The following is a 26874-nucleotide window of genomic DNA, read 5'->3' on the forward strand; positions in this document are numbered from 1 at the left end:
ATGCACGTATGCATTGGATATAACACATACAATATAAACAGAGGCCAGTAAGAGCAGCACTTGTCTTCTCTTCATTTTGACTACTGGGAGATATTATAGAGAATAGGAAAGGTTTATTTGGGGATAATAGCAAACAAATCCTACAGTGCCAGCTAGTAGAGGGGTGTCAATCAGACTAGTGAATCCTGTACATGTGTCCAGCTACATACAAGGAAATTAAATATGACAGTAATGTCTCATGGAAAAATGTGTTCTAATTCACACCATGTATATTTTTTAATGCCAACAATCATATGACAAGACTAAGATCAACAGTTCAACTCTCACTTCTTTCTGACTTCCCTGCCCTGTCAGTGTCTTTCAGTACTAACCTTATTGGTTCATACAGAAGTTGGAAATCTTGAAGAACTGGTTACAAACGTTACATTTTTAACTAAATGCTAAATTACCTAGAGTTTACTCAACACAAACAAACTGTGCATATGTCAGGGACTATTTCCAGCTGCGGATTAATACACATTTATTGCACAAGTGAGTATTTATAGCCCGATGGTGAATGTGGGATAGACCCAAAATAAATGACCCAACCACCCATGGTCATGGTAATGAAGGAACATGTCAGTCAGTGCAACTGTGTGGCCACTGATGTGTTTTAATAGCGTTTTGACCACAAAAAAGGTATATGACAAAGAGTAATAAGCTGTATAAGGTTTAACAGAGCAAATCTTTGTTAATAGAGTTGGATCAAATCATTGTTACATTTAATATTTTCATAAGATTCGTGGCAATGACAAAAAATACAGAAGATTACCAGCTTTACTGTTTAACATTTGCTCATTTCAGCACTTATGCCATGCTAACACATTATCTGATTTAAGTCAAACAGTGCTTGAATGTCTTAGAGTCAGTGTATTTTCTTAAAGATGCCTAATGTTCATTGCACATCATCAATAGCTTGTCTAAATGTATTGCGTCAAGTCAGTGGGATTCAAACGTCTTTTTCAAGTAGAAAGGTACAGGTGCTTATCTTTGAAGATTTAGAGGTCTGCCAGGTAAAATTTGAACAAACTGATATGTGTGAACATATTCCATAAAAGACAGTAGTTATTGTAACATTTGGCTCATGTTTTGTCTCTCGGGTTCCCCCTGTGATAAGATGATGGCTCAGAATTTGAGTTGCACTCTTACAGTGTTCAGCAAATCTCTAACAAATACTGCTTAGCTAGGCGACAAGCCTCGGTCATCCTTAGCTGTCCTATTAATGTCTTCCTCATGTAACATATGGCTGACAACTGCCCTCCAACATAATGATGCCACACATTTCCTCCTGATGGGGGAAAGATAATGCAAGAAGAAACTGAAAAGTAGCATCAAGGTTGCTGTGGTTTTATTCTGACAGCTGTGAATCTTCCTTAAGGGCTATTTCCTGGTGTAATGTGCCACTGTATAAGTGTGTGAGATGACACTACTTGCCCTTTTGTAATGACTAAGATTACTGCTACAGTCAGTCACTGTCACTCAGGATTGACTAATAGACAGTGAAAGAGAGGAAGGGGAGAAATATGGATAAGAGAAACAGAAAGAGAGCGAAGAAATAGAGGGGAATTCACAAAAAGGAGAGATTTTTACTATTCATACAGAGTCAATATGGTCTTCATGTATACAAATAGATGTGTGCATGCCTCTCTGTGATTGGTCAATAAGGAATGAATGCCATTGCTATGAAAGAACAAACAATAGACAGCACAAACAAGGAGAGAATGGACAAGAGGTGTTATTTTCCTCTCTAGTTTTGTGTTTGTGACAGAAATACCAATTATTCATTGCTGGAGAACATTTCTATTCAGTGCTATTGGTATGTGGACTAATTCTTCTTGGTTGCCTTGGTGACATGCACATCAGGAAGACAACACAGCATCTCACAGCCTTTCAGCTTGTTATCGGATTTTCTTGCCATCCAGAGAGATGCTCTCAACTGTGAATTAAAAAGCACAAAAACATATCTGTACCTGCCGATGATGAGGAACTCCCCAAACACCTCGAGTCGCCTCATGGCCATCAGGAGACCTCGGACCGTCATGCCCTCGCAGAAACATACCACCACTCGCGCTTTGGGTAGACGCTCGCGTAGTTTCCTCAAAAGGCGATCAAAGTGCTTCTCCCCAGCGTTACTGTAGATTTTGTCTGAGTGGGCAATGCATAAGCCTTCCTGAGACGCCAGCTCCTTGAAGGCCTCCATGCCACTCTCCCCATAGTTTCCTAGAGGTGATAAAGAAAGCAGACTGTTGTTTTATAGTGAGGATATAATAATGGTACTGACAAATTGAGCCGGAAAACATTTTTTCTTACTGGATTTAAACAAAATATTTTTCTTGTGAAAGGTGCTGTCATTGTCTGGTATTCCCATTTCTTAAAGTAACCTTTTTGGTTATGGATATGAAACTGACTAGGACATTGTCACTATTGTGAGATCAATATGGGATATTATTTTCAATCAATTCTCCAAAGGTAACAAAACAATCTTGTTACTTGCAAAAATACTTTTTCAAAGAGCATGAATGATTGCTTTCAGTCTTACATTTCTAATGATTTCACTGATGGACAATCAATGTTATGCTTAAAGCGCATCCCGCAAGCAGTTGTTCACAGAGTCAAGTCCCGACTGAGCTGAAGCTCTGATCCTCTGATAATGAGTGTCGGAGACTTTACTGGCTACTGATTGCAATCAAAGGCGTAAGGGGTGAGGATAGCTATCCTTGTCCGACTGCACACCATCCCAATCAAGAGCAAACTGCAAAGCTGTTTTAGTCTAAATCTTCTATTTCCTTGTGGACTGATGTGTCACGGTTAGGATTGTTGATAAAGCCTGTGGCTCTTTAGTATGAGAGCTGGATTACACCGACAATCCCATCACTTGCGCATGCTTGAACATGTGTCTTCATTTGAATGTGTATGTTATTGAATGACAATTAAGAGCACAAATCCATAAAAATCAGAAAACATTTGACCTGCAATTACTTCTACGAGAGGCTGGGTTCCTGAGGGCCCTTAAAAGGGTGATGAAGAACAGACGCTATATCTGTGCATGGCATGTTTTTTAGAGCAAGGAAGACAGCAGATGAAATAGGCATCACAGTAATGCATTTACTCTGGCAAACAATGGGCCCGTGTGTTGGTTTTCCAATAGTCCTTTGATGATATTTTCAATTGCCTCATTTGATTCTCCCACTGGTAAATGGAAATGATGATATCGAATTATTTTACTCTTTCCATCTAGGCAGTGAGACAGGTGGGTGGTGGTGCATTAGTTGACAGCCCATTTGACAATGGCCACTGAAACCTGCTTTGAGTATTCCTACCAGACTGATGATAATTGGCACAGGTAATTTATGCAATTTCAAGGCCATAGCTGTTGCTACGGGCAACAAGCTTCATTTATAACTTGTCTAAGATGGAAGAGACAGAAAACTCATGAGCTTAAAAGCCAGTCTTGACCACTATTTCAGAGATAACTAAAGATAGAAAAAAACAAACAAGTGGATTTACATATGAGTCCTCAAAGGGCAGAGTAACAGATGCTCTGCATCGGGCAAATTATGATGTGAAGTATAGAAGTTATTAATATTTATTGTGGTTTCAAGCTTGTCAATTGAACCTATAGTAAATGTAAGTATTCACATTTACATTAAAAAAGAAAAAAAAGAAAAAGGAAAGAAATTATAATTTAATTCCATTTGAAGCGTACAAGTAAGTACTTTAAACTTTCAAAACATTTTTTTAAACTTAGTGTCATACATTCACCACTCTCAAATAATACTGAATAAGTGATGTTGCTTGCAATCAAATTCAGCCGTCCCTTGACTGGTCTGTCATAACTCTTAAATTATGACTTCAAGTCCCAGAGGATCCTCCTGCAGGTATGTTGAAGGTCAGACAGCTGATGCCACCTAGTTATTCCTTGAGGTACTACATCTCCCAAACTCCCTTTCTTCATCTATCTGATGGCAACCTGTGCCGGAGCCCCTCTCCAACACCTGACTATATATGTTTAACACTCCCCATGAGTCCACTGCTCCTCATGGGGGATCTTGGGTAATTCAGCCTGTCAGTCATCATTTGGATGCACATCACTGACTGTGTTTCTCTAAGACTTTAATGAAAAGCCATGGACATAATTCACTTCACAGTAATTACTCTGTCTACCCATCCCCTCTCTCCCTTTTACCCCCTGTCTCCACCACAATGTGCTGTTGTGCTGTTAGGCCTAACGCATGAACAAAAGTTCAGAGTTTTCAAAAAGAAAGTGAGCCCATCATGGAATGAAATACTGAGAACTGCCATTGCTGTGAGGAACAAAGAAATTCATTTTAATTTATATGTATCTAATAAAATTTGGAACACTATTTTGCATTTGCATTTCCCCAGTCTTTTTACTTCACCATAGAATTAATTATACATTTCCAAAATGAACACTTAAATTGTTAATGCTAAAACGGTCCTCAAGTACTTTCCAGGATATCAACTTTTAAAACTTACCATGATGCCTGAAAACACAGCTAAGAACTTTGAGCTTTATTAAAGCATAAAAATATTAAAACAAAGTGCCAACGAGGAGGAAGCGATATTTTTTGCATTTCTCAAAATGAATAAATAAACAAACAAATAAAATAATTAGAAAATGAAGCTATCACTGAAGGTTTACTTAACCACAGCACAGCAATGTCTACTCAGCTGTCAACTCCAGACAACTACAAAAAAATCCTAATGATGACACATAATGTCTCTTAACACCAGTGTCTGCTTTTAAAAGCCTGCCAGTGAAGAGTGTACATAAAGAGGTGAAGGAGTGACTGCAGTAATTGTCTTTGACCACTTCTCAACAAGAGACAAACATGGAAGTGCACCTGCAAAGTTGCAATCAGAGATCACTGACAAAATAAAAACTGCAGTTAGGTTAGTGTGAAGATGGTATTGTTTGTGGCCCCAAAATTCATTGTGGTTGGCCTACACACAATTTTATGAGTTAATTATAAATACAACAGGTTCCCCATTACATCTCAATATAAAATCACCCCATTAAATACCCAGAATCTCTGAATTCTTGTGACAAAAACTGTACAATAATCCTACATATTTTCAGACTGATAGCACAGGAATTTTACAGCAAATGTATGTCCCTCTTAAAATGAAAATAATGAGGACCTCATTCGTTCACTATGTCGAGCTTTACCAAATACAGATAGACAATGTCGCTATTATTGAAATATTATGGTAATTTTTGAGTTAGGGAGCTCTCACCCTCAGTGTGCACCGCAGACACATAGGTCCAGTTGTACCGCTTGACAATGTCCATGATGGCCCGGGCTTGCAGGGTGTCCGAGGGCACGACCCTCAGGAAGTACTTGAACAGAGTCTTATCACTCAGGTCGATGCTGGTGGCAGAGTAGGCGATCTGGGGGATGTTGAAGAGCTGCAGCAGGTTCTGCACCTGAATGGCAACAGAGCTGGATCCCGGTCCGATCACTCCAGCGATGGGCTTCTTGGAGGGTGGAGGCTGGTTGGATGGGGTACCGTCAATGCACCATTTGGATCCATCCTTATCATCTCGGATGGAGATGAGGGAGTCCCGGATGAACTCGATGCTCTGCTCCAGGGCCACGGAGGAGTGCCAGCAGGAGTCCCGGATCTCACAGCCCAAGCTGATGTTGGGGAGCAGGTTCGGGTCGGAGTTGATCCGATCCAACGTGTGGAACATGGCCTCCACCCTTTGGATGCCATACTGCTCGCGGACGTCCCCGCACTTCCGATCGGCCACTCTCTCCGCAGACGGTTGGTGATGGACGGAGAACAGCGCGCCAATAATCACGTCTCCATCCATTCGGGCCACGGAGCGAGACACGGCGCGGGGGACCGCCGACCGCTCATAGATGTTGCTGCTGTGGGAGAGCACTAAGACACGGAAGAAAAACGTGGGGAGACACAGAAGAGCGAGGAGACCCATCTTTACGCGTGCCATGTTGTGCCACATCGCGTGAGCCGCGCCAAATGTGCAGGCATACTATCTGCTGTCTGTCAGTACATCCACGTTTATCCCAGCGACCACGATCTGCGAGCACGACACCTGGGGCATATCCACGCACACCTGCAGAAAAATAAGACACACTACTATGACATGTAATCCAGGGACAAACAGTGCCAGATGTGCTGAACGTTTATGTAGGAAGAGTTGACTAAGCACGCATGCTCCTTCTCATCAACGCCCTGTTTTACATTCCTACAGCTGGCAACAGTCCTCCTGCCTCTCTTATCAACTGCCATCGGTGTGCTTTTGAGCAAGGCATTTAACTCACACCCAACTGATCAGTGGGCAGCAGTGGACGAAGAGGACTGCTGTCCACTGGGATTTGCCCAACCTAGCAGGTGGTTCGCTCTGGTGGAAGCAGTCACGTAGTTTAAAAAAAACAAAACAACCTCATCGTGATTTATTACAATTTAACGAGCTGACTACGTGAAGGGAGAAGCTCAATGTAATGCGCTCTTGTCCATTGAGAAAATCAGGCAGGAACCAGATTTCAGCACCATGGACAGCGGGCTTTACAAATACGTTACAAGGACGTGTCCGGGTTGGCTGGGCTCGTTGTCCTCCCACAGACACATTCTTCACGGTTTGACTCAGCTGGTTTCTAATAAAACTAAAAAAAACATCCCTCCATAGTCCTATTTAAATTCAACACGGGGATGGGTGAAGATATCACAGGCTGTTATTGTTTTACCGTGCATTTTTCGCAATTCTGTCATGCAGCCTATGGTATCACTGAAACATCACTAAATGATAATAATGTTAACAATATACATAATAATAATAATAATGATAATTATTATTATTATCATAAAAATGAAAAAAGGAAGACTATACGAACTGTCTAACATCTTTCAGAACAAGGCGTAATTAGGATTACATTAACATTGTCCTTCTACAAATTTTGAGATGCTCTTTCTGTATTTGTTGCATCAAAACTTACCTGAATCCTTGAGACATGTCGCGTGCCTTCGCCCTTCTTCTGTAGCGCGTGGTCCTCTGCTGTATTACTTGAGTTTCTCTGCCCCCTTCCCCTCCCTCTTTCTCTCTCTCTCCCTCTCTCTCTCTCGACTGTAGATGTAACATGTATACCCCACCACCACCACCACCTCCCCCTCTCCGCCCCCAAACAAGGATCTTTTCTACAGTATTTACCTCTTGTGATTTATAATGACAGTAGTATTTAACAAAATCTGTTGTCACGTGAAATCCATTATAATTATAAATCACATTAGTGGAGCATTTGTGGATACAGTCACCTTTAATACTGCTATATGTGCAGATTTTGTTGCCTAAATTCGTTTTATTACATTGCCGCACGACAGTTTTCTACACTTCATTCAGATACAAGAAGGTTTGGAAATGTTGGGTGGCAAATTATAACCTAAAAGGTAAACTCGAGAAATAGGAAATCGGTAACTAATATATCAATTAATAGATTTTATTCAAAGTCCAATATTATCATGCATCATGGTCCCCATACATTTCAGAATTAGAGAGACACGGGAGAAAACACACAGCTAGCAGTTAAAATAATAAAAATGAAAATAAAATAAAAAACATGAACGTTAAAGGGGTGTTGGGCACACTAAGTTCTAGGCTAGGCTGTAATGAAGTAAAGTTAGGTTTACAGTCTGTATTTAAATATTTCAACTGAACTGTCTTTGTGAGACCAGTATCAGTATCAAAAGAATTATTTTGTGGCAGCACACAGCTGTGTTTGTGTGGGAGTACCCCATTATTACTGCATCCAATTATGAATAATTAAAGCAACTCCATATTCGGTGTCTCAATAATAGTAGTATTTTGAGAGGGGGAGAGAAAGTGAGATATGTATTGGTATCAGGCATTTGTCACCATTTGAATTATGTGACTGAACAGCTCACTGCAGGATGTTTGACTGACAGAACAAACAGGCAGAAACGTCCATCAGTTATATCTTATACCCTAATCCCTTGGGTTAACCTTTGAGCTAAGCTTTGAATAGACTAGGCTACATGAAAGTAGCTACAATTGATGTTTTCAGCACCATGGACAGCAGCCAACAGCCTGTATGGCGCCATCTAGCGTTTAATTGAAGGTCAATTACGACAATTTTCTTTAAAACTCATAAGTCATTAGGTCAATGGAGGCCAATCATAAATCTCACTTTTTAACCTGTTTTATGAAGCTTAATTCACAGGGGGAACACATTGTCATTGAAAAGGGTAACTTTTTGTTCATATCAATGAGTGTTTTTCTTATGGTGATCGTCACTTTCAAGAGTTTAACCTTCCACTGAAAGTTACTATCATTGACTATACCTTCTTACACAACTCCACCCTCATGTGGTGAAGACAGTGTATGAGCTCTAATAATTGAACTTCACCCACGCACAGATACACTCGGAAATGAAGGGGGTGGATTGGGTGGGGTGTCATGCAGTTTGGGGGCATCATGCAGTTTAGGTGGTAGGGTCCAGTCGTGACCCATGCCAGGCGGTATAAATCACAAATAAACGTATAAAGAAGTCGCTATGACACTGCCACTGCTGGGGCCCGGGGCTTCGGGAGCGAGCATCTGATATTGAACCTGAATAAAAGTGACAAGTTTGAGAAGGAAAGACTACTTGGATGCTGGAGCCACGCTTCAGGGCAAAGGGCGATGGCGATAGGTTTATTCGAGGACTGCAGTCTGCGTGGTTGACTGCAAGGCTTTCCAGCAATGAGTTCAGCAGTGTTATTATTTTGGTGATTTAGTATGGGTCAAGAGAGACCAATCAATTATATACACGCACTATAATACCAATTAAAATAATGGTTTAAAAATAGGATAGGTGTAGCCTATTGTGACTTTTATTTTATTTTCAATACTGATGAAGCTAAACACAACAGGTGATTAAATAGTGACATAACATACATACAACCCTACAGTGAGACAACATTCATGTTACCAAGACTTAACACAGTAGGGCATAGTTGAAGAGTGTGTGTGTGTGTGTGTGTGTGTGTGTGTGTGTGTGTGTGTGTGTGTGTGTGTGTGTGTGTGTGTGTGTGTGTGTGTGTGTGTGTGTGTGTGTGTGTGAGTGTGTGTGTGTGTGTGTGTGTGTGTGTGTGTGTGTGTGTGTGTGTGTGTGTGTGTGTGTGTGTGTGTGTGTGTGTGTGTGTGTGTGTGTGTGTGATGAGGAGGTGGGCATTTAGGTTATTAGTGTGAGTGTGACAAGCAAAACAAAGCAACGATTGAAGTTGTGAGTACATATCCAGATATAATTGCAGTGTGAGGTTACATAGCAAAATTAGATGGGGTAGGGGCTCTGGGAAGAAGAGGCCGTTGGGAGCACGCACTAGTCACTAGCAGCAAAAGGGAAAGTGTGCAGCCCAGGGCAGCCTGGGGAAAGGACAGTTATTTCTATTTTTATGCACCCAGACCAGTTGGAGGGGGCTGACCAGTTAGAGGCTACACCCTGTTTCCCACACCGAACAGCCCCCAGCACCGCAAAAAGGCAGATTGTCCACAGTAGTTATGAAAGCCAAATTAGTTTTCTAATTTGTTTAATTCATGTGTAATGTTTTATTATATTCCTTGGCTTTGAAGTAATATTGATGACACTGTTGTTGCTTACAGTTGTGAAAAATGTGATGCTCCAAAAATAGATGTGTGTGTTTTGTATCCTCAAAACATAATCCCCATGAATCAATCTTTTGGAAAGTCTATTTTTCATGGCCTGCTTTGCAAAACAAAGTTGGCCCAGTATTCAGCAACATTCTTAATTTACATCAACTCAAGATTGATATCCTATTTAAAATGCCACTAAAAGCTTGGTTTGTTGTGTAAAACCACTTTTAAAACTTGCAAAACAGGAGAAGGTTTTCAGCACTGGTCAGCTTCACTGGGGGAAAAATACAGGTGGGCACCAGTCCCATTACTGGTAAAGCTGAGCCACCAATATTTAAAAATTGAACAGCATGTAGAAAAGAATAGGTATATAAATATGTTATTCAGGTTGTCTGTTTTACAAGTGCAGTTAGAAAATTTGTCCTGAAACCAGTGTGGTCTCATATAATACTGACGGCTGAGAAACCAATCCCTTTTAGTAATTTGTGAAAAACATAATTGTTCTCATACCAGTTATCATTAATTGTGAATTTAAAGAAAGAAATGCTTGCACAATTGCAGATGTCTGGATTACCAACTGCACATAGTTAGCTGGTAATTCCCAAATAGTCTCCAAAAGAATAGAATTAGGACTATGTGCGAGTATATTTGTTACTTTTTTCTCTTACTTTTTAGTTCATGGCAATATTTTAAATATATTACAGGACAAAAACAAAAGATATTTTTATGGTTCCTAGAGACCATATACAGACCAGTAAACCTCAAATGAAGCATGTAAACCAGTGAATCACAAATGTTTGCACAGCATTGTATTCATATACATCATATTCACCAACATTGAAATAAAAAAAACAGTCTGATCGAGGAAATCCAAGCAAATAACATATGCAAAGACCACTTAACTCACTTGGCTTTAATACATTAAATAACTGTCATAATAATAACTCAATATATGCATTTAACGCTTACATCCCAGCATGATTTTAAGAAGAAAAGTCATTGTATTTTTTCTACTATTTCTATAACCCCTTAACAAACCCTCCAGATACACATTTTAACACATATAAAAATACTTGAATAATAAAACTAAATAAAACTTTGAATATGCATAGCCATCTGCCATTTCCACATCAAAATTCAGTTACCTTGGTAAAATTCTTTGAATTACATTTACTCCATCTTCATGCATTCACATCACATTTGGGTAAGTTTCATACTGGTTTAAGATTGGCTTCCAAAGTAGTGGTGATGTCACAAATCTTTACGTACGTACACATGTTAAACTGAGATTCAAGGTGAGCATAGATAAACGTTCTCCCTTCTGCAGATGAGTGTGAAAACAGCCTTCTGTCACATACATATTTCTGTACAATGAAACTCAAATATCCAACAATAAGCAGAATACATTTTTTGAGTTTAGGGTGACTTTAATGATTTAGGGGGTAGCCCGAGATTTCTGGGGGTCCTGTGGAAAATCTGACCTTTTTATTACCAATGATGGTCCCACTGAGAGCTTCACCAACACCTCATGACAAGTGCATTCAGTATTGTCCTGCTGATGTGTAAGTTCCTCCAGCTCCAGGAGGGGTTGTTTTGGTGAAATGTGGAAACCCCCTCAGTGACAACAATGAATGGAGGTTAAAAGGCTCCAGAAGGCCGCTGCTGTGCTTTTTGCAAGTTGAAAAAAAAAAAATGGTGCAACACTGACCTCTCCTGGGTGTTATGGGTCACTGCAGGTTATTACAAAAAGCTGCATCTGGACCAGACATTGACGTGATTTTTTAAAACATTACTTAGACATGACATGATATGTTTATGATACGTATTTTTCTTTCTTACTTCATTACGTCGACCAGCAACATGTTTTTATGTTCTTTTTATAACATTATACTAATCTCTTCTACAGTTGTACGACTAGAATATAACCACATATTAGGGGTAATTTTCAACAATATAAGTTGCTACAATTTAATGCTATGTGTCAAACATGTTATAGTTCACTTAAATGTTTAATTTTTGTGTAGGCAATACAATGTTATGTTATGTTTCTTTAAAGTTATAAGAACAATAGCTTTTTTTCTCTCTCCATGCAATAAGACCAAACTAAATTTTGTCAATAAAGTTTTGAAAAGAAAAATGGGAGGCTGGGTGCGAGGATGAGATGCGGCTAGCTGTCATTAGCAGTTTGTCTCCAGATGTATCTACAGTCACAGCTAGTTGTATTTTAATATATAACATCCACGTTTTTTCCTGCCAACAAAACGATAAGGTGAGAAGCTACTCGCATGCTAGTCCAACAATATCTCGCTAAATTAAGCTTGTTGAGAGCCTTTCAACTTCCCGACATAGCTAGCTGTTGTTAGCCAACATTAGCAACACTGGTCAGTGTAAGCTAGCTCGACACTGTTACAGAAATAAGTTGATTTAGTTGAAAAAGGACAATTGACAACGAACTGGCTCACAGGAGTGGGTTGTACATAAACTACTGCACGTCATAACAAAAGTTTTTTTTTTTATCGTAGTCGGGTCTTTTGCTGCAGTGCTGTTTGTTGTAACTAAACTTAAACTGAAACATGAAGTAGCTAACTTACGGTATAGTCTTGATGGTGTAGGCGCTTTATATCAGACACTTGTTCAGTGAAGTGAGCCAGCCTGATTAGAGACATTTAACCAAGCCTTTATAGCTTTGCAGATATTCACCACAGTTGATGATTCAGTAATGATAAAATTAATGATTTTATGTCTCAATAACTGGCTTTAGGTTTTGTACAGATAGTGATATCCAAACAAAAATCTAAAACACCAAGCTGAATTTATCATAAGACTTATAAGTGGTATGAAAGCTATTCCTATTCAAATGTACATGTATTTATATTCATACGGTTTAATACAATATATCCCAGTTACAGAAGTATTTTAACGGCCCCAGTACTCTGTTTAGGCATAAAATTATCAAAATCCTATAACAAGTAGTTAGATGCATTAAAATAAATACACAATAAGTGTCCTTTGTGTCTTAAGTTATTCAGGTGCACATCAGAAGTGTTATTCAAGTACTAAAGTTAACCGAGATAACTAACATGCATCAGGTGGATCTTTGCTCCACTAGCTCTAGCTACATATTAACTGTATATAGAATATACTATAGACTAATTGTTGTAATGTTTTTCATTAGTATACATGAAATCAACATATTTTCCATTTTGTACCAATAGGAAATTATGCAATAAGTGCATCATCACATCAGTCAAACTGTAACTTTTGAATCATCCTGCTAATTTAACTCAAATGTTTGTGTACTAAGATCTCTCTGGACCTGTCTCACCTCTTATTGCAATTTCTTTTATTGTTTTGCTCTTCAAGTTGATTTCTTCCTTCCATTCTGGGATATTGGGACAATGATGAACAATCACTGTGGGCTCAGAAATCTAGTGATTGTTTTTTTAAAATGTATTTTATACATACTAAATGTTTTCAGTGTGGCTTCTTTGTCACTTTTTCTTCCTCCTCCCAGAAGGAAAAAACAAAAAGCTTTGACCTCTTTGATATCGTGCTGGGAAGCTTCCTAATAAGGTACTTGTACAGTATGAGGCAGCCTTTTAGATGTGTCACGTGACCGTGGTTGACTTCCTCATAAGGCTGAGTGGGGGCACTGTTTCACTGTTGTGCAGGTTACACATAGCAAGAGAAACCGCTTCAGCACCTCTGACAATTTAGGCTTGCTTAGTCATTCACTTTGTTTACCACTAATGACAAAACATTAAAAATCACTGTGATGTAATTAATGTTAAAGTGTATGCAACTCAGCAAGTATGATGTCATTGCTCTTTCATAGGATCGTTTAAAATTATAAGAATATGAAGGTAAGTCTTAATCTGTGCTCTTTTGTCATGAAGGCAACACTAACCTAGAAATTTCAACAGTCTATCCCATTTTACACCTCAATAGGACAACTTGAGGTGCAAAATCACAACAGAAGCTTCTTTATGTTTAGGACAGAGCCACAGATTTATTGGACATGATTTACTGTTACTGTATATATTTTTTTACTACTCAGTTTTCAAGTTTGATTTATGGTGTAATTCTTGTCTCAGAAGGAATGAATACTACTTCTGGAGTTCAGTGAGGGCTTGTTTTGACTTTGTCTAACCTTTTAATACATTAACATAATTTGCTCTCCACTTATTTGGCAGGGCAGAGGACTATTTCACAGCCAGACTCACCCTGAGAAGATTTCCACCCCCTCAGCTTGAAGATGGAGGATGAACATGTTCACTGTATGTCCTGTGTTAACCAGAGATGCATGGCCAGACCTCAACCAGGCATTTCTTGTGATATGATGACCTGTCCTCAGGTGTGTGGGGCTGTATTTCACTCCTGCAAAGCTGATGAGCACTACCTCCTGTGCCCACTGTTGAGAGTCCCCTGCCTTAACAGTGGCTATGGCTGTCCTGTCACCATGGTGCGCAACCAAATGTATGCACACCTTGAGGTGTGTCCTGCTGGGGTGGTGTGCTGCACTATGGAGTGGAACAGATGGCCTGTCAGCTGCCTGGACTATACTTCCTATGAGAGCCTGAGTCGTGGGGTGGAGGAGGTGGAGCAACTGGACATGGCACTTGCCCTTCAGGACCAGCGCACATTGCTCGAGTCCCTCAAGGTGATTTCTATGGCACCCACTGCAGAGAAAGAGCCACTTGTCCCTGTAAGTAAGAGTAAAATGGCAACAGACTCAGCTTTGCTTGCATCTGTCCCTGAGGCCCCCTCCATTGAGTTACCTTCGCAGTCATCATCCCCATGTCCACCACCATTAACTCAACCAGGCTCAGCAAAGGAGAGAATTGTCAGTGGAATTAATGGGCTGAACGAGGAGCATTTCACTAAACTCTATGAGGCTACACTCGTGACTGCTAGAAGCTTAGCTGCTGCTTTGGACATTGTTAGCAGTGCCAGCTCCTCTGACAGCAACATACAGCAGGTAAACAGAGAGGCTGCTGAGCATGAGAGTAGATTGATGAGCAAGAGCAACGCAGGCCTTCAGAATGGACTGGAAGACAAAACACCTGTAGCTGCTGATGGTTTTAATAAAAGAGAGACAGATGAGCAGAGTGTTTGCTCCAGTTGCTTGAGTGGAAATGGGGCTCAGAAAGGAACAGATGAAAAAACTCCAAACACAACAAACGGTCCACTGTCAGCAGCCACAGAGGCCTGTGTGGAGACAGCCTGTCCTGTTGATGTGCAAGATGATGTTAATGCTGGTGCTTCTGAGGAGCCAGGGACCCCTCCAGTGTCATCTCCAGTGCACGTCAGCCAGGGTGTGGCACAGAGAGCTAGTCATGTGGTGCTAGACGACAGGGGGCTAGTGCTCCTAGAAAACCATGGGCCTCAGCGGAAGTTCCACAACTACCAGTTTTTTAGGGGTCAGGGTCAGTGTTCATTACCTAATGGACGAATAGGATTCATCCCAGACAGGTCACTCTTTCGCTTGCGACCCAAAATGGAGGACAAGGCGGTGGATACCTCAGACCTGGAGCAGGTTGATGACCCCATGGGTCTGGGAGAGATTGATCTGATCACAGCAGCCCTGCTGTTCTGTCTAGAGGAGTCCAGAGAGTGTAGAAGGATCTCTGATACAATCTATGTTGATGGCTACCGTGTTGACTTTGGCACACAGACTTTCACTTTCCCTGCAGCCATCTTGGTAACCAACACAAGAGTGGGTGACATGGCCTCTGCATCTGCCTGTGACCATGCTGCCCCCCAGCTCACCTACCCCAGCCCTTTCCGCACTCTTCGCCTTGGCCTTGTCTTGGAAGCTCTGGAGGTTGAGGCAGTCCCACATAACCGCTACCTCCCTCCGAACCCCCGCTACCAGCACATGTTTCCCTTTGTCTGTGGCCAGTCGTTCCGCAGGGATCAGTTTTCTTCTCATTTCACCAATGTCCATGGTGACATTCATGCTGGTCTCAATGGTTGGATGGAGCACCGCTGCCCCCTGGCATATTACGGCTGTACTTTTTCCCAGAGGAGGTTTTATCCCTCCTCCAAGGGGGCCAAGGTGGTTCATGACAGGCACCTCAGGTCTTTTGGGGTTCAGCCTTGCCCAAGGGCAAGTCTTCCAAGTAACACCCAATCTGACCAATTTAGTGGGCTGCCCATTGAGATACTGTGGCACATAGCTGGGTTCCTAGACAGTTTTAGCCTGTGTCAGCTGTCATTGGTGTCACGGACTATGAGGGAGGTGTGTGCCAGTCTCCTCCAGACCCGAGGCATAGTGGAGCTGCAGTGGGAGCGAAGGCAATGCCATGGTGCTCATGGCACTGTGTCATGGCAGATCAAAAACAGAGTGAGTTTAAAACAATATTGTAAACCTACTGTGTCTATTTATTTTGATCAAGTCTATGAATAACCTGAGTAGAAAAAAGTTGCATATGCTGTTGCAGAAGGCAATATTGCAAATAGCTGACACATCAATGTACAACTATAATATACACTACAATATTTTACACACAAAAAGTATTGTGACCACAGGTCCAGAAATAATAATTACAAGGCTGTTTTATAGATCAACTTTGTGAGGTAGTGTCTCCAAAGCTAAAAATGTGTCATGGTTACATTTTAAAAGGAATAGTTCATTTATAGTCTAGAGAGCTTGTTTGTTTATACATACAAAAACCAAGGTGTGTAGCTTTACACATGGGTGTAACTAAACATCTTAAAATGCAGTGGCCTTTGTTATTCACATTCCTTTACTCTTGCAGGTGTGGAGATTCAGCACTGCCTTCAGCCCAGTGTTGTCATGGGGTTTCACTGATCTCCCCAGCATGTCGGACCATCTTAAAAGGTGCCACTACAACACAGTGGAGCACAAGACGGAGCCTGTTCCCCTTCCTGCCATGTGTACTGCACGAGACGGATACTCACTGCGTCGCGTCTTGCGTCACGTTAACGCCTGACCAAACAAGACTGATCTCCCGTAGCTGCTCAAGTGTCACTCTGGTATTATGTGGATGTTGCAATTATTTAAAAAACAGTTAACTCTTCCTGTATTACACTAGATTGTGAAGAAGCCTTAATGACATAACACACTACTTGCTACAGTGAAGGAATATATTGAGCATTTAGCTTTGCATGGGTTTATGCTGCAAATTCACTCGTATTCTGATAAGATAAAGTATATTTTCTTGAAGACAAATATGCACAATAGATTTATATTATTCTGTGTGATATACTGAAAAAATGGAAAAAGATTTAAATGTTTTCACTATCTTGCCTTTCCGTAGTAGCCATGGGGAAAAAGCAAATTGTCGGTTATATTGCATCATTTCTGTGTAACAGAGGTTATGCTAGCACTTTACACAAGATTTGCTAATCCCCCCTATGTCGCTTGGTGACCCTAAATGATCTAGTTTTTCTGATCCCTGTAGAGGGTGTCTATCCGATGCAAACTAGACTCATGTCCACACTGTTGTCTGGATCTGTAGGATGTCAGGACATGAGTCAAAACATGGATATTTATATGAGGATTGCCCAATAATGCATGTGATTTGCTACCATTTAATAAAGTCTTTACATCCTTTCATGTATTTGTCTTTATAGCCCTCTTTAGTTACTCAATATGATACTTCATTATTGTTACCGATAGGTGTGTGGATTAGTAGACTTTATCTACAAATGTAATGTTAATCTTATGACGCACAGAGCCAGGTTGTCCTGGTGCCAACATGTCTTTATAATATTCATGCAGCCATACACTACAGTGAAAATGCTGGTAAAATGTAAAGCCAGCACAGTTCAACACACATTTACTGGAATTAAAAAAAAAAAAAAAAGTGTTAAGTTATATAAATTTGATGAACAGGTGGAAAGATATATTTACTCACAAACCCAAAAGATGGTGGACACATTATTAAGCATCCAATTATATGACCAATTATATTTGACACTGGGCAGAGTGTTTGCCAAACAGTCTAACCTGTCAATGCAATTTAATATTATAATTGATATTTGATATTGATGCTCCTGTGTATTCATGCACTTTTTACTTTACAGTCACTGACATGTCAATGAATCACTACAGTGATTGCTATTGATGGTCAGTAAATACATCTCTAAAAAATAAATAAGTCTGAATAACAAGAACTGTTACAATGTTTACCCAAAAGTTGAACTTTTCAAGTAAAGCTTAATTGGGTGGCTGCTCATTAAACCACAATTTTAAAACACATGTACTATAGAGGCTTGGGAGTTGTTAAAAGCACCTTCCACAGCTGAGTTAAGTAAATACATGTAACAAGTAACCAATTTTCTTTTTAGAATGAATAAAGTAACAAGATATTTTCGAGTTACTTGCCCAACAATACCAGCTATGTATATATATACAGACCCTTTCCAAAAAATTAGAATATCATGGAAAAGTTGTTTAATTTCCATAATTCCATTCAAAAAGTTAAACTTTCATAGATTATAGATTCCGGGCCCACAATTTAAACGATTTCAAGTATTTGTTTATTTATTTTTACATAATTTGGGCATCCAGCTCATAAAACCCACGAAAACAGGAATTCAAAAAATTAGAATACTGTGAAGAAATCAGCCCAAATTTTGCAGGGCATGAATGCTTTAAACTGAGTGTCACACACTAATCATCTACTAAGCTCAAAACACCTGCACAGGTTTCCCCAGGTGTCATTAAATTGCTTCAGTTTGGGTCAATTGTCTCAGTTCGGTACAATATGGGGAAGACTGCAGACATGACAACTGGCCAGAAGACCATCATTGATACCCTCCATAGGATGGGTAAGCCACAAAAGTTAATAGCTAAGGAGGCTGGCTGTTCACAGAGTGCTGTGTCCAAGCATATCAATGGAAAGTCTAGTGGAAGGGCAAAATGTGGCAGGAGAAGATGCACCAGCAAAAGAGATGACCGTGGGCTTCAGCGGATTATCAAACAGAGAAGATTCAAGAATCTGGTAGAGATCCAGAAAGAGTGGAATGAGGCGGGAGTCACAGCTTCAAAAACCACCACATTCAGACGCATCCGGGAGATGGGCTACAACTGTCGGGTTCCTCGGGTCAAGCCACGTCTGAACCTGAGGCAATGTAGGAAGCGTCTCAACTGGGCCAAGTGATGAAAGTAAAGTGTGCCTTTCATTCGGGAATCAAGGTCCAAGGGTTTGGAGGAAGACGGGTGAGGAACAGAACCCAAGCTGCTTGAGGTGCAGTGTGAAATATCCACAGTCAGTCATGATTTGGGGTGCAATGTCCGGTGCAGGTGTTGGTAAAGCCAGAAGCACCAAAACCTGGTCTGATGCCCATGACATCACAGTGCTTGACTGGCCAGCCAACTCGCCGGACCTAAACCCCATTGAGAATCTATGGGGTATTCTCAAGAGGAAAATGAGGGGCACCAGACCCAACAACAAAGAAAAGCTGACAGCAAGCATCAAGGAAATCTGGGCTTCCATAACTCCCAGGCAATGCCACAGGCTGATTGCCTCAATGCCACGTCGCATCGAGGCAGTGATTAAGGCAAAGGGATTCCCAACCAAGTATTGAAGATTGACATATCGTTTTGAAAGTACCATATTTTGATTGATTTGATGTGATCCTAATTTTTTTCTTTTTTTCCCTGCAAAAACTGAGAAGTAAATAGTGATTTCTTCACAGTATTCTAATTTTTTGAATTCCTGTTTTCGTGGGTTTTATGAGCTGGAAGCCCAAATTATGTAAAAATAAACAAATAAATACTTGAAATCGTTTAAATTGTGGGCCCTGAATCTATAATCTATGAAAGTTTAACTTTTTGAATGGAATTGTGGAACTTAAACAACTTTTCCATGATATTCTAATTTTTTGGAAAGGGTCTGTATATATATATATATATATATATATATATATATATATATATATATATATATATATATACATATATCCAATATGTCCAATTGAAGTTGCAATAAACGGAACCCACCCTTTGTTCCAAATAAAAGGTGAACCTTTTGGTCCAGGATACTATTCTTAATACTGTTCCCCATTTCTCTTCCTGGGGAAAAAGGAGATGTGACTACAGCGTCTATGGGTCAATGCACGTTCTTAGCAATGGATCTTAATCTCCTGGAGTAGTTATAATTTACATATCTGATATGCAAATATACAAAATGTTTTGTATAAAATGTTTTGAAATAAAAATTGAATGACTTTGCATCAATAACCTATCCAGAAAATAACTAATTGCAACACTTTTTATGTAATATACTGTCTCTTACATTCCTTCAGGGTCAGGGTTAACCCTCTGGAAGATAGGATTTGAATATGAATTTGCAAATGTAATATTCTGTTATTTTCAGTGTATGACTAAAATGAACCTTCTATGATACTTTGAATTTTTTTTTGCAAATCACTTCCAAATGATCTGTTATTGTTAAATAAAGAATGGGAGGAACATGAGATGTAGAGACATAAAAAGGAGAACCGCAGAAGAGAAGAGAATCACAGTTCAGTTCAGTTCTGAATACATAGAGGAAAGAGGTAGGTGGAGCAGATATTTTGCTAGGATAATAATATTAACATTTGCTATGGAGTTTAGACTGTTTTTTGATTCCATTTCACAGAAAACCTCTACCAGTGACCATGGCTGAGTACAAGCTAGAGGTGACAACAGGTAACATGACAGATGCAGGAACATTTAACTGCGTACATGTCACCTTAGTTGGAACAGAAGGGGAAAGTGAGCGAACTGTGTTGGACAACTTTGGTGTCGATTTTAAAACTGGGATGGTAAGTTCAATTCAGTTGTTAACTATTGCTCATATACAAGTGTATGTCTAAAATTAATGTTACAGTATTACTGTTTTTTTTGTTTTTTTGCAATTCATATATCTACAGTATAAAGCTAAAGTACTTACAGTATATGATAGCCTCCATTAGCTCATAGAGGCACATCCAGGTATGGATTTTACATTTTCAGAAAAGAATAAACAAAAATGGTCTCTGAAACAAGTCTTGAATTTGCTTCGTCCTTCCTAATTGTTTATCACATTGATAAACAAGTTACTATTTTGTTGCAGACATAAGATCTATTGTACCTTAACTCTTTTCCCAGACAGGGACCTACGCTGTGAAAACCAGTGTGTCTCTGGGGACACTGCTCTTAATCAAGGTGGAGAAAGATCCATTTTTTGTTTCTCCCAGAAGATGAGTGGTACTGCTCCAAAATAGTAGTGACGACCCCAGAGGGAGATGTCATTCTTTTCCCGTGTTACAGATGGGTGTCCAGGGGAGAAAAGGTGGAGCTGAGAGGAGGGAGCGGTCTGCTTCAAATATCCACAATATGACAATTGTTTTTAAGTTATGTTACTTAAAATCTGACTGACATGTACTTTTAACATCCTTAGCTATGAAGGCTTTTGAGGAAGACCATCCTGTGTTGGCTGACCATCGGAAAAATGAGCTGACACTCAAAAAGAGCCTTTACCAGTAAGTTCTCATGTGTGCACCATGTACTCAAAGTTGCAGTTGAGCTTATCTAGCTTTTAATTGTTGCCTGTTTTAGATGGGGGATCACTGATGAAAGACTGCCTCACCACAGCAACTTTAAAGCTACATCTGAGCTCCTGGCCGAAGTCCGCTTCTCCATGGCCAGATCAATGGAAAAGCTGTACACTAAAAGAATAGCGTGAGTCAGGTTCCAATATGTCCAAATATCTGTTTTGAAGCATCAGAGTCAGTGCATTGTTTAAATATCCGCATTTCACTTGTTTTTTTAAAAGTTTGTACCCTTTTTTTTTTTTTTACCTCAGTGGTGCTGAACTCATGTTTAAGGAGCTGGTTGGATCTACAGAACAATGGGAAAGCTTTGAGGACATGAATCAAATCTTCTGGTTCAAAAAGACAACAATGTCAGGTAGAGTTTTAGTTCTGCTGGCAACTCACCTGAACACCATCATTCTTGTAGTTTTGTAAAAATAGGTGCAAGTAAGTAAATGCTATTAAGTCAACCTGGCTCCATGGTAAAATGAAAAAACTCATGAAATAAATATTTAAATCCTAGATGATGTAATGAATTCAATACATGATGGTTGGTTTACTCTTAACTAAACAGTTGGATCGGGATGGATATCTTTTCAAAATATCAAATGGTCCTGAGGGACAATTATGACATTGAAGGTGATGCACAAAAATCACTCAGCTGATTTCATCACGGCTAACTGCTGACCTTAAAGCTGCACTAATCAATATTTTTATATCAATGATGAATAGAAAAGGACTGTGTGTATGCAGTTATAACAACGTAGGTGCATTACCTGATACTATTTAATATGTTAAATAACTTTTAGTAAATAACACTCAACGGTATCAATGAACTTTTTCTGTTTGAAACTTTCATTATATGCACAAATGTGCCATGCAGAGTTAATGTGCTAAATGTAAACAAAGTTGTAAGGCTTTGTAAAGAATTAAAACCATCTCAGTGAAACTGGTTTATTTTATTTATCTCACAGTAAGGGGTGAGTGCCACAGTGTCATTCTTTGACAACTTTGTAATGTTATACATGAGGCTCCAAGATTTATGGGACAAATTACAATTGTTAATTTTGATTTTCCTAGAGTATGTTAAACAGCACTGGAAGGAAGATGACTTCTATGGATACCAATTTCTAAATGCAGTCAACCCCAATACGATCAAGCGCTGTTCAGAGCTTCCTCCAAACTTTCCAGTCACAGAGAACATGGTGAAGCCGTTCCTGGAAGAGGGTAGCTCTCTGAAGAAGGAAATGATGGTATGGAAGATGAGTGGCTTTAAATGGGTGATAATCGCTGCTTTGAGACAATTTGTAGGTTTAAATTTGAAGTGTACTTGTACGACAGTGAAAAGGTCCCTGAATATTTCCAGGTCTTTGATATCGGAAAACCATTTGACCTCTTCATATTGTCGTTATATAAACCTTTCTTTTGCTTCCTTTTACTGTACTATTCTATGCTACCTCTTGAAGTTGTACTTGTTGTACACAGTGTTATATGTTATAAGTCTTCCTTCTATTCTTCCTCCCGATACAGAAAGGCAATATATTCCTCTGTGACTTCAAGAGGATGGAAGGATTGCCCACCAAGTTGTCTGATGGTGAACCTCTGCATATGACAACTGGTTTCTGTTTGTTCTACTCAAACCCAGAGAAAAAACTGATGCCGATTGCAATACAGGTATTTAATTGCACAGCAACTCAGTGATGTATTCACATTGCATATCTAAAGTTCATTGAATAGAATTATTGGTCTTTATTTGAGGTGACGTCACGCAGTTTCCAGGTTGTTAAAAGCTTTTTGTTGTTTGTATTCCTCAATATGCTGTCCAGTGAAGAACTGTTTTTTTCCCCAAACACAATCACAAAATGTCAATAGTCTCAAAGGGCTAAACTGCTCAAATTCAGCATTACAACCCCAGTTTATAACCTGATGTGTCAGATGATTTGTTACCCAGAACCATCTGAAAAGTAGTTGTTGGAAACTGTTTGAAAAAGGGCAGGAACTGATACTTAACACCTTTACTGTAATTTCATGATCTCATAAATCCAGCTGCCTATCAAAGGTAATCTAGTTTATGTCACTGGCAAAACTTCCCATCTGTGTGTAAGAACAATCAAGTACATTTTAGCAAAATACTGCCAAGCACAGAAGTCATCCTGTAATCATAATTTGTATCGTACCTGAAAAATACACAGTGGTGCGTAAGGGGAAGGAAAAGCAAGAAATGTGGCTTTACATTAAGTTTTATGGTGTGGAATACTCATCACTTTGCATTTAAAGTGAAATCGTATGTTTCAAATTAGAAAAATAAATGATGGTTTTGTCACTTTTCCAGCTGTATCAACAACCTTCTGAGCAGAATCCCATCTTTCTGCCAAGTGACCATGAGACCGACTGGCTGCTGGCCAAGATGTTTATTAAAAATGCAGATCTCCTCATTCATCAGCCTGTCTATCACTTGCTTAACACTCACTTACTGGCTGAGGTCTTCACTGTTGCCACTCTCCACAGCTTCCCCCAGATTCATCCTCTCTACAAGGTATGACTATGCAGTTGCAAAGTACACAGAGCTGATGCTTGTTTTATAATCTGATATTGACTTTTCACTGAATTTTTCAAAATAACTTGTAAATAGTACTAGAAAAGACATATGTTTTGTTTTGTAACTATCAGGGGCAACTATGTTAAAAATGTCAGCAAGAAATGTAATTAAAGGTTAATTTAGTTTAGGGATGTGCTGCCTTAATTATTGTGATATATTGAAATGTTTACGTTCCTTCACTTTGATGGAGATTTTATCATAAATTTTACATTGAATTTAATGATTTACTCTCTGTCTGTACAGCTGCTGATCCCTCATGTCCGCTACACTGTCCAAATAAATACTTTGGCCTGTAAAACTATTTGTGCCCCTGACGGGATTTTAAGTAAGGTATGGATCTTTTTTCATGTATATTCATATTTTTCAATCAGATTTTGATACTCTAAATACATTGTGGTGAAAACCAATTCTATCTTCCTCGTTTTAACTTATTAGAGTACACTTGGATATGAGGGGCTGACAGAGCTCATGAGAAGGTCTTTCTCTGAGCTGAGCTACAGCTCCCTCTGTCTTCCAGAGAACATCACTGCACGAGGACTAGAGTCTATCCCCAACTTCTACTACAGAGATGACGGCCTGAAGCTGTGGAAGATCATCAACAGGTTACTAAAAACATGCCAGTTTGAAATATAGCTACAATACATACTGAAGCCTTTCCTGACAATTGGCTGAAATTCATTTTAAAAATAACACCATCATTTCAGAATAAGAATATAAAGACAAATTGTTTTGTGTTTACCAGCTTTGTGAAGGCAATAATGGGGTACTATTATCCTTCAGACACTGAGGTGCAGAAAGACTCTGAGCTGCAGGAGTGGATCAGTGAAATATTCACCCACGGCTTCTTAGGAAACAAAGACTCAGGCATTTCACTCATGTTCTGATTATAATTTGTAAACACAAAACACTGTATACTGCAGTATATTGCAGTGTTCCACACAGATACCGTAAAAGCCAAAAACAAACTGATAATGACTGTGTAACCAACAGGGTGTCCAGGATCCTTTAAAACTGTCAAGGAAGTGATCAGGTTCATAACCATGGTGATCTTCACAGTGACAGCTCAACATGCTGCAGTAAACAGTGGGCAGGTGAGGCATGGCTGTGTCCAAAATCACTTCTTATTTATTTGTTTAATTTTTTCAATGGAACAGAAAAAGTAGCCACCATGGCATGTACACTGCTTTCTACTAACAATCACACAATGCAATGCTCCACATTTTATAGATATGAAAATTACTGTAGCACGACTCTACAGCTGATGGTAATGACACAAAATGATGATGATTAGTTATTATTTGATTATTTGGACAGCCGATTTGCCAGCTTTACTTATCAGAGTTGTGTAAAGTTGCAGTAAAACATTTCCTGCTTTACTGCTTCAAATGAAAAGCACAATAGCTTAAAACCTTGTGATTGCATTTCTTATGTAGTTTATTTTTTCTTATGTGGTACATTGTTTTTTAGTTTTTTATATTCATTGTTAGATGATTGCCTCGCATGAAAGCTGGGACAAAAACCAAATAGTAATAAGGATTTGTGTCTGATTTGGTTTTCCCACTAACAAGTGGACATTGTTAACATTTCTTGAAATTACACTACTCCCTTTCCCCACTGAACAATTCAGAATCTATGATTATGCAAATAGACACAACATGTCAGTTCATTGAAAAGTCCATAGTCCAAGTTGCATATTGGACCACTGTCAGCTGCAAAACTAGTTGTGATGTCACAAATCATGCTCTATGTATACATCCTAAACTCAGATTTAAGGTGAGTCTATAGAAACTACTATTTCAGAAGATGGAAACAGTCTTCTAGTGTCAAACTTTGCACATACAGGATGTACATCATTCTGCACAGTGACAAATCCAAATGAAGGAACAGCACAAAAAGCAAGAAACAGCAAAGCAAGAAAAGTACATTGTGGGGACTTTTGGATTGAAGGGGTACTTTAACAGTTAGAAAAAAATAAATAAATGAAATATAATGTATATCAAATCTTCTTCCTTATTTTAGTTTGACTACCACTCCTGGGCGCCTAATGGCTCACTCCTACTGAAAAAACCTCCTCCAACCACAAAGGGACAGTCAAGCATGAAGACAATTTTGGAGACCCTGCCAAATGTTGGAGACTTAGTCAGCTTTGCAGCAGTGATTTGGATACTTTCAGAAAAATACACAGATGTGGTAAGTTTGATGTTCACAAATGCACACAAACAGTAGAATATATGTGGCTGAGCAATTAATCAAATTGTATCGAAATCACAGTATGGCCTACTGCAATTTTCTAATCGCAGGAGGCAAAGTATTTGCTAAAGGCAAAATGTATATTAAAATACCATTTTAACTCTCAATATTGTTGTGCAGCAGAGATGTCCCGGCCTACACATCATATTCTACAAACTTAAAAAACAGAGCCCTGCAGAAATCACTCTCATTTTATAACAAAATGTCACAATGAGAATAATGATGTAAAGATGATCTCCAAAATATCAGTCACAATTAGATCATTTTTCAAATCCTGTATGATCCATTCACATGTTGAAAGGGCTTTGAAAAAATTGCACTACAAGCAAATTGTTATGTCAGTCTGGTTTACTGTTTCATTTGTGTCACCTTAGCAGGTTCCCTTGGGTACATACCCTGAAGAGCAGTTTGATGACCATGCCACTAAGCAGATGATTAAGGCCTTTCAAGCAGAGTTGTCCAACCTCAGTGAAGCAATTACAACCAGAAACTCGCAGCTTAAAGTGCCCTACACCTATCTGAATCCTACTGAAGTGGGGAATAGTGTCTGAAATAGATAACTATTTGAGCAAGTGATTTTGTCTTTCTGCATAAGTGAGCACTATCCATACCTTTTTCAATGCGTGTCTTGAATGCTGGGTGTTGTTTTAAACTCTGAATTTGGTAAATACAAAAAGTAAGGTGGTGGAGGTGCACAGTGATATGCTGCAAACAAGGAGAAGACAACTATGTGTTGGTTGTATCATATTTAGTGGGCCTATTGTGGGGTGTTTGTATCTTTGTGTGAATTACTGTATGTATTACACAGATCTTTGTTGAGCAA

The 26874-nt window shown here is 39.4% G+C and overlaps 2 protein-coding genes and 1 pseudogene across 3 annotated transcripts in view; 2 read left to right on the forward strand and 1 right to left on the reverse strand.

The window, feature by feature from the left end:
* The window catches only part of grm1a (glutamate receptor, metabotropic 1a), a 28723-nt gene extending 22707 nt beyond the window's left edge, over positions 1-6016 (reverse strand). The window contains exons 1-2 of the mRNA XM_062437026.1: positions 5299-6016; positions 2010-2259 (exon numbers count right to left, since the gene is read on the reverse strand). Of these exons, the coding sequence (XP_062293010.1) occupies positions 2010-2259; positions 5299-6016 (968 nt within the window). The remainder of the gene's footprint in view (positions 1-2009; positions 2260-5298) is intronic.
* Positions 6017-11824: 5808 nt separating this feature from the next.
* On the forward strand, positions 11825-17217 carry LOC133997573 (F-box only protein 30-like). 2 transcript variants are annotated; one of them, XM_062437220.1, is made up of 3 exons: positions 11825-11942; positions 13867-16019; positions 16435-17217. In XM_062437220.1, the coding sequence occupies exons 2-3, from the start codon at positions 13929-13931 to the stop codon at positions 16627-16629; spliced, it is 2286 nt and encodes a 761-aa protein (XP_062293204.1). In that variant the 5' UTR covers positions 11825-11942; positions 13867-13928; the 3' UTR covers positions 16630-17217. The 2 variants fall into 2 exon arrangements, with proteins under 2 accessions (XP_062293204.1, XP_062293203.1); XM_062437219.1 differs by lacking the exon at positions 11825-11942 and having other exon boundaries at positions 12792-16019.
* Positions 17218-20305: 3088 nt separating this feature from the next.
* Positions 20306-26602, forward strand: LOC133997659 (hydroperoxide isomerase ALOXE3-like; annotated as a pseudogene).
* Positions 26603-26874: the final 272 nt, after the last annotated feature.

Source organism: Scomber scombrus, chromosome 17, assembly GCF_963691925.1.
Source record: "Scomber scombrus chromosome 17, fScoSco1.1, whole genome shotgun sequence".
Classification (NCBI taxonomy): domain Eukaryota; kingdom Metazoa; phylum Chordata; class Actinopteri; order Scombriformes; family Scombridae; genus Scomber; species Scomber scombrus.

Bases quoted from the DNA above. Each gene is read 5' to 3' on its own strand.
- LOC133997573 (XM_062437220.1), top strand. From the start codon at position 13,929: ATGGAGGATGAACATGTTCACTGTATGTCCTGTGTTAACCAGAGATGC. The intron at 16,020-16,434 runs GTGAGTTTAAAA...TTACTCTTGCAG, and splicing joins CATGGCAGATCAAAAACAGA to GTGTGGAGATTCAGCACTGC.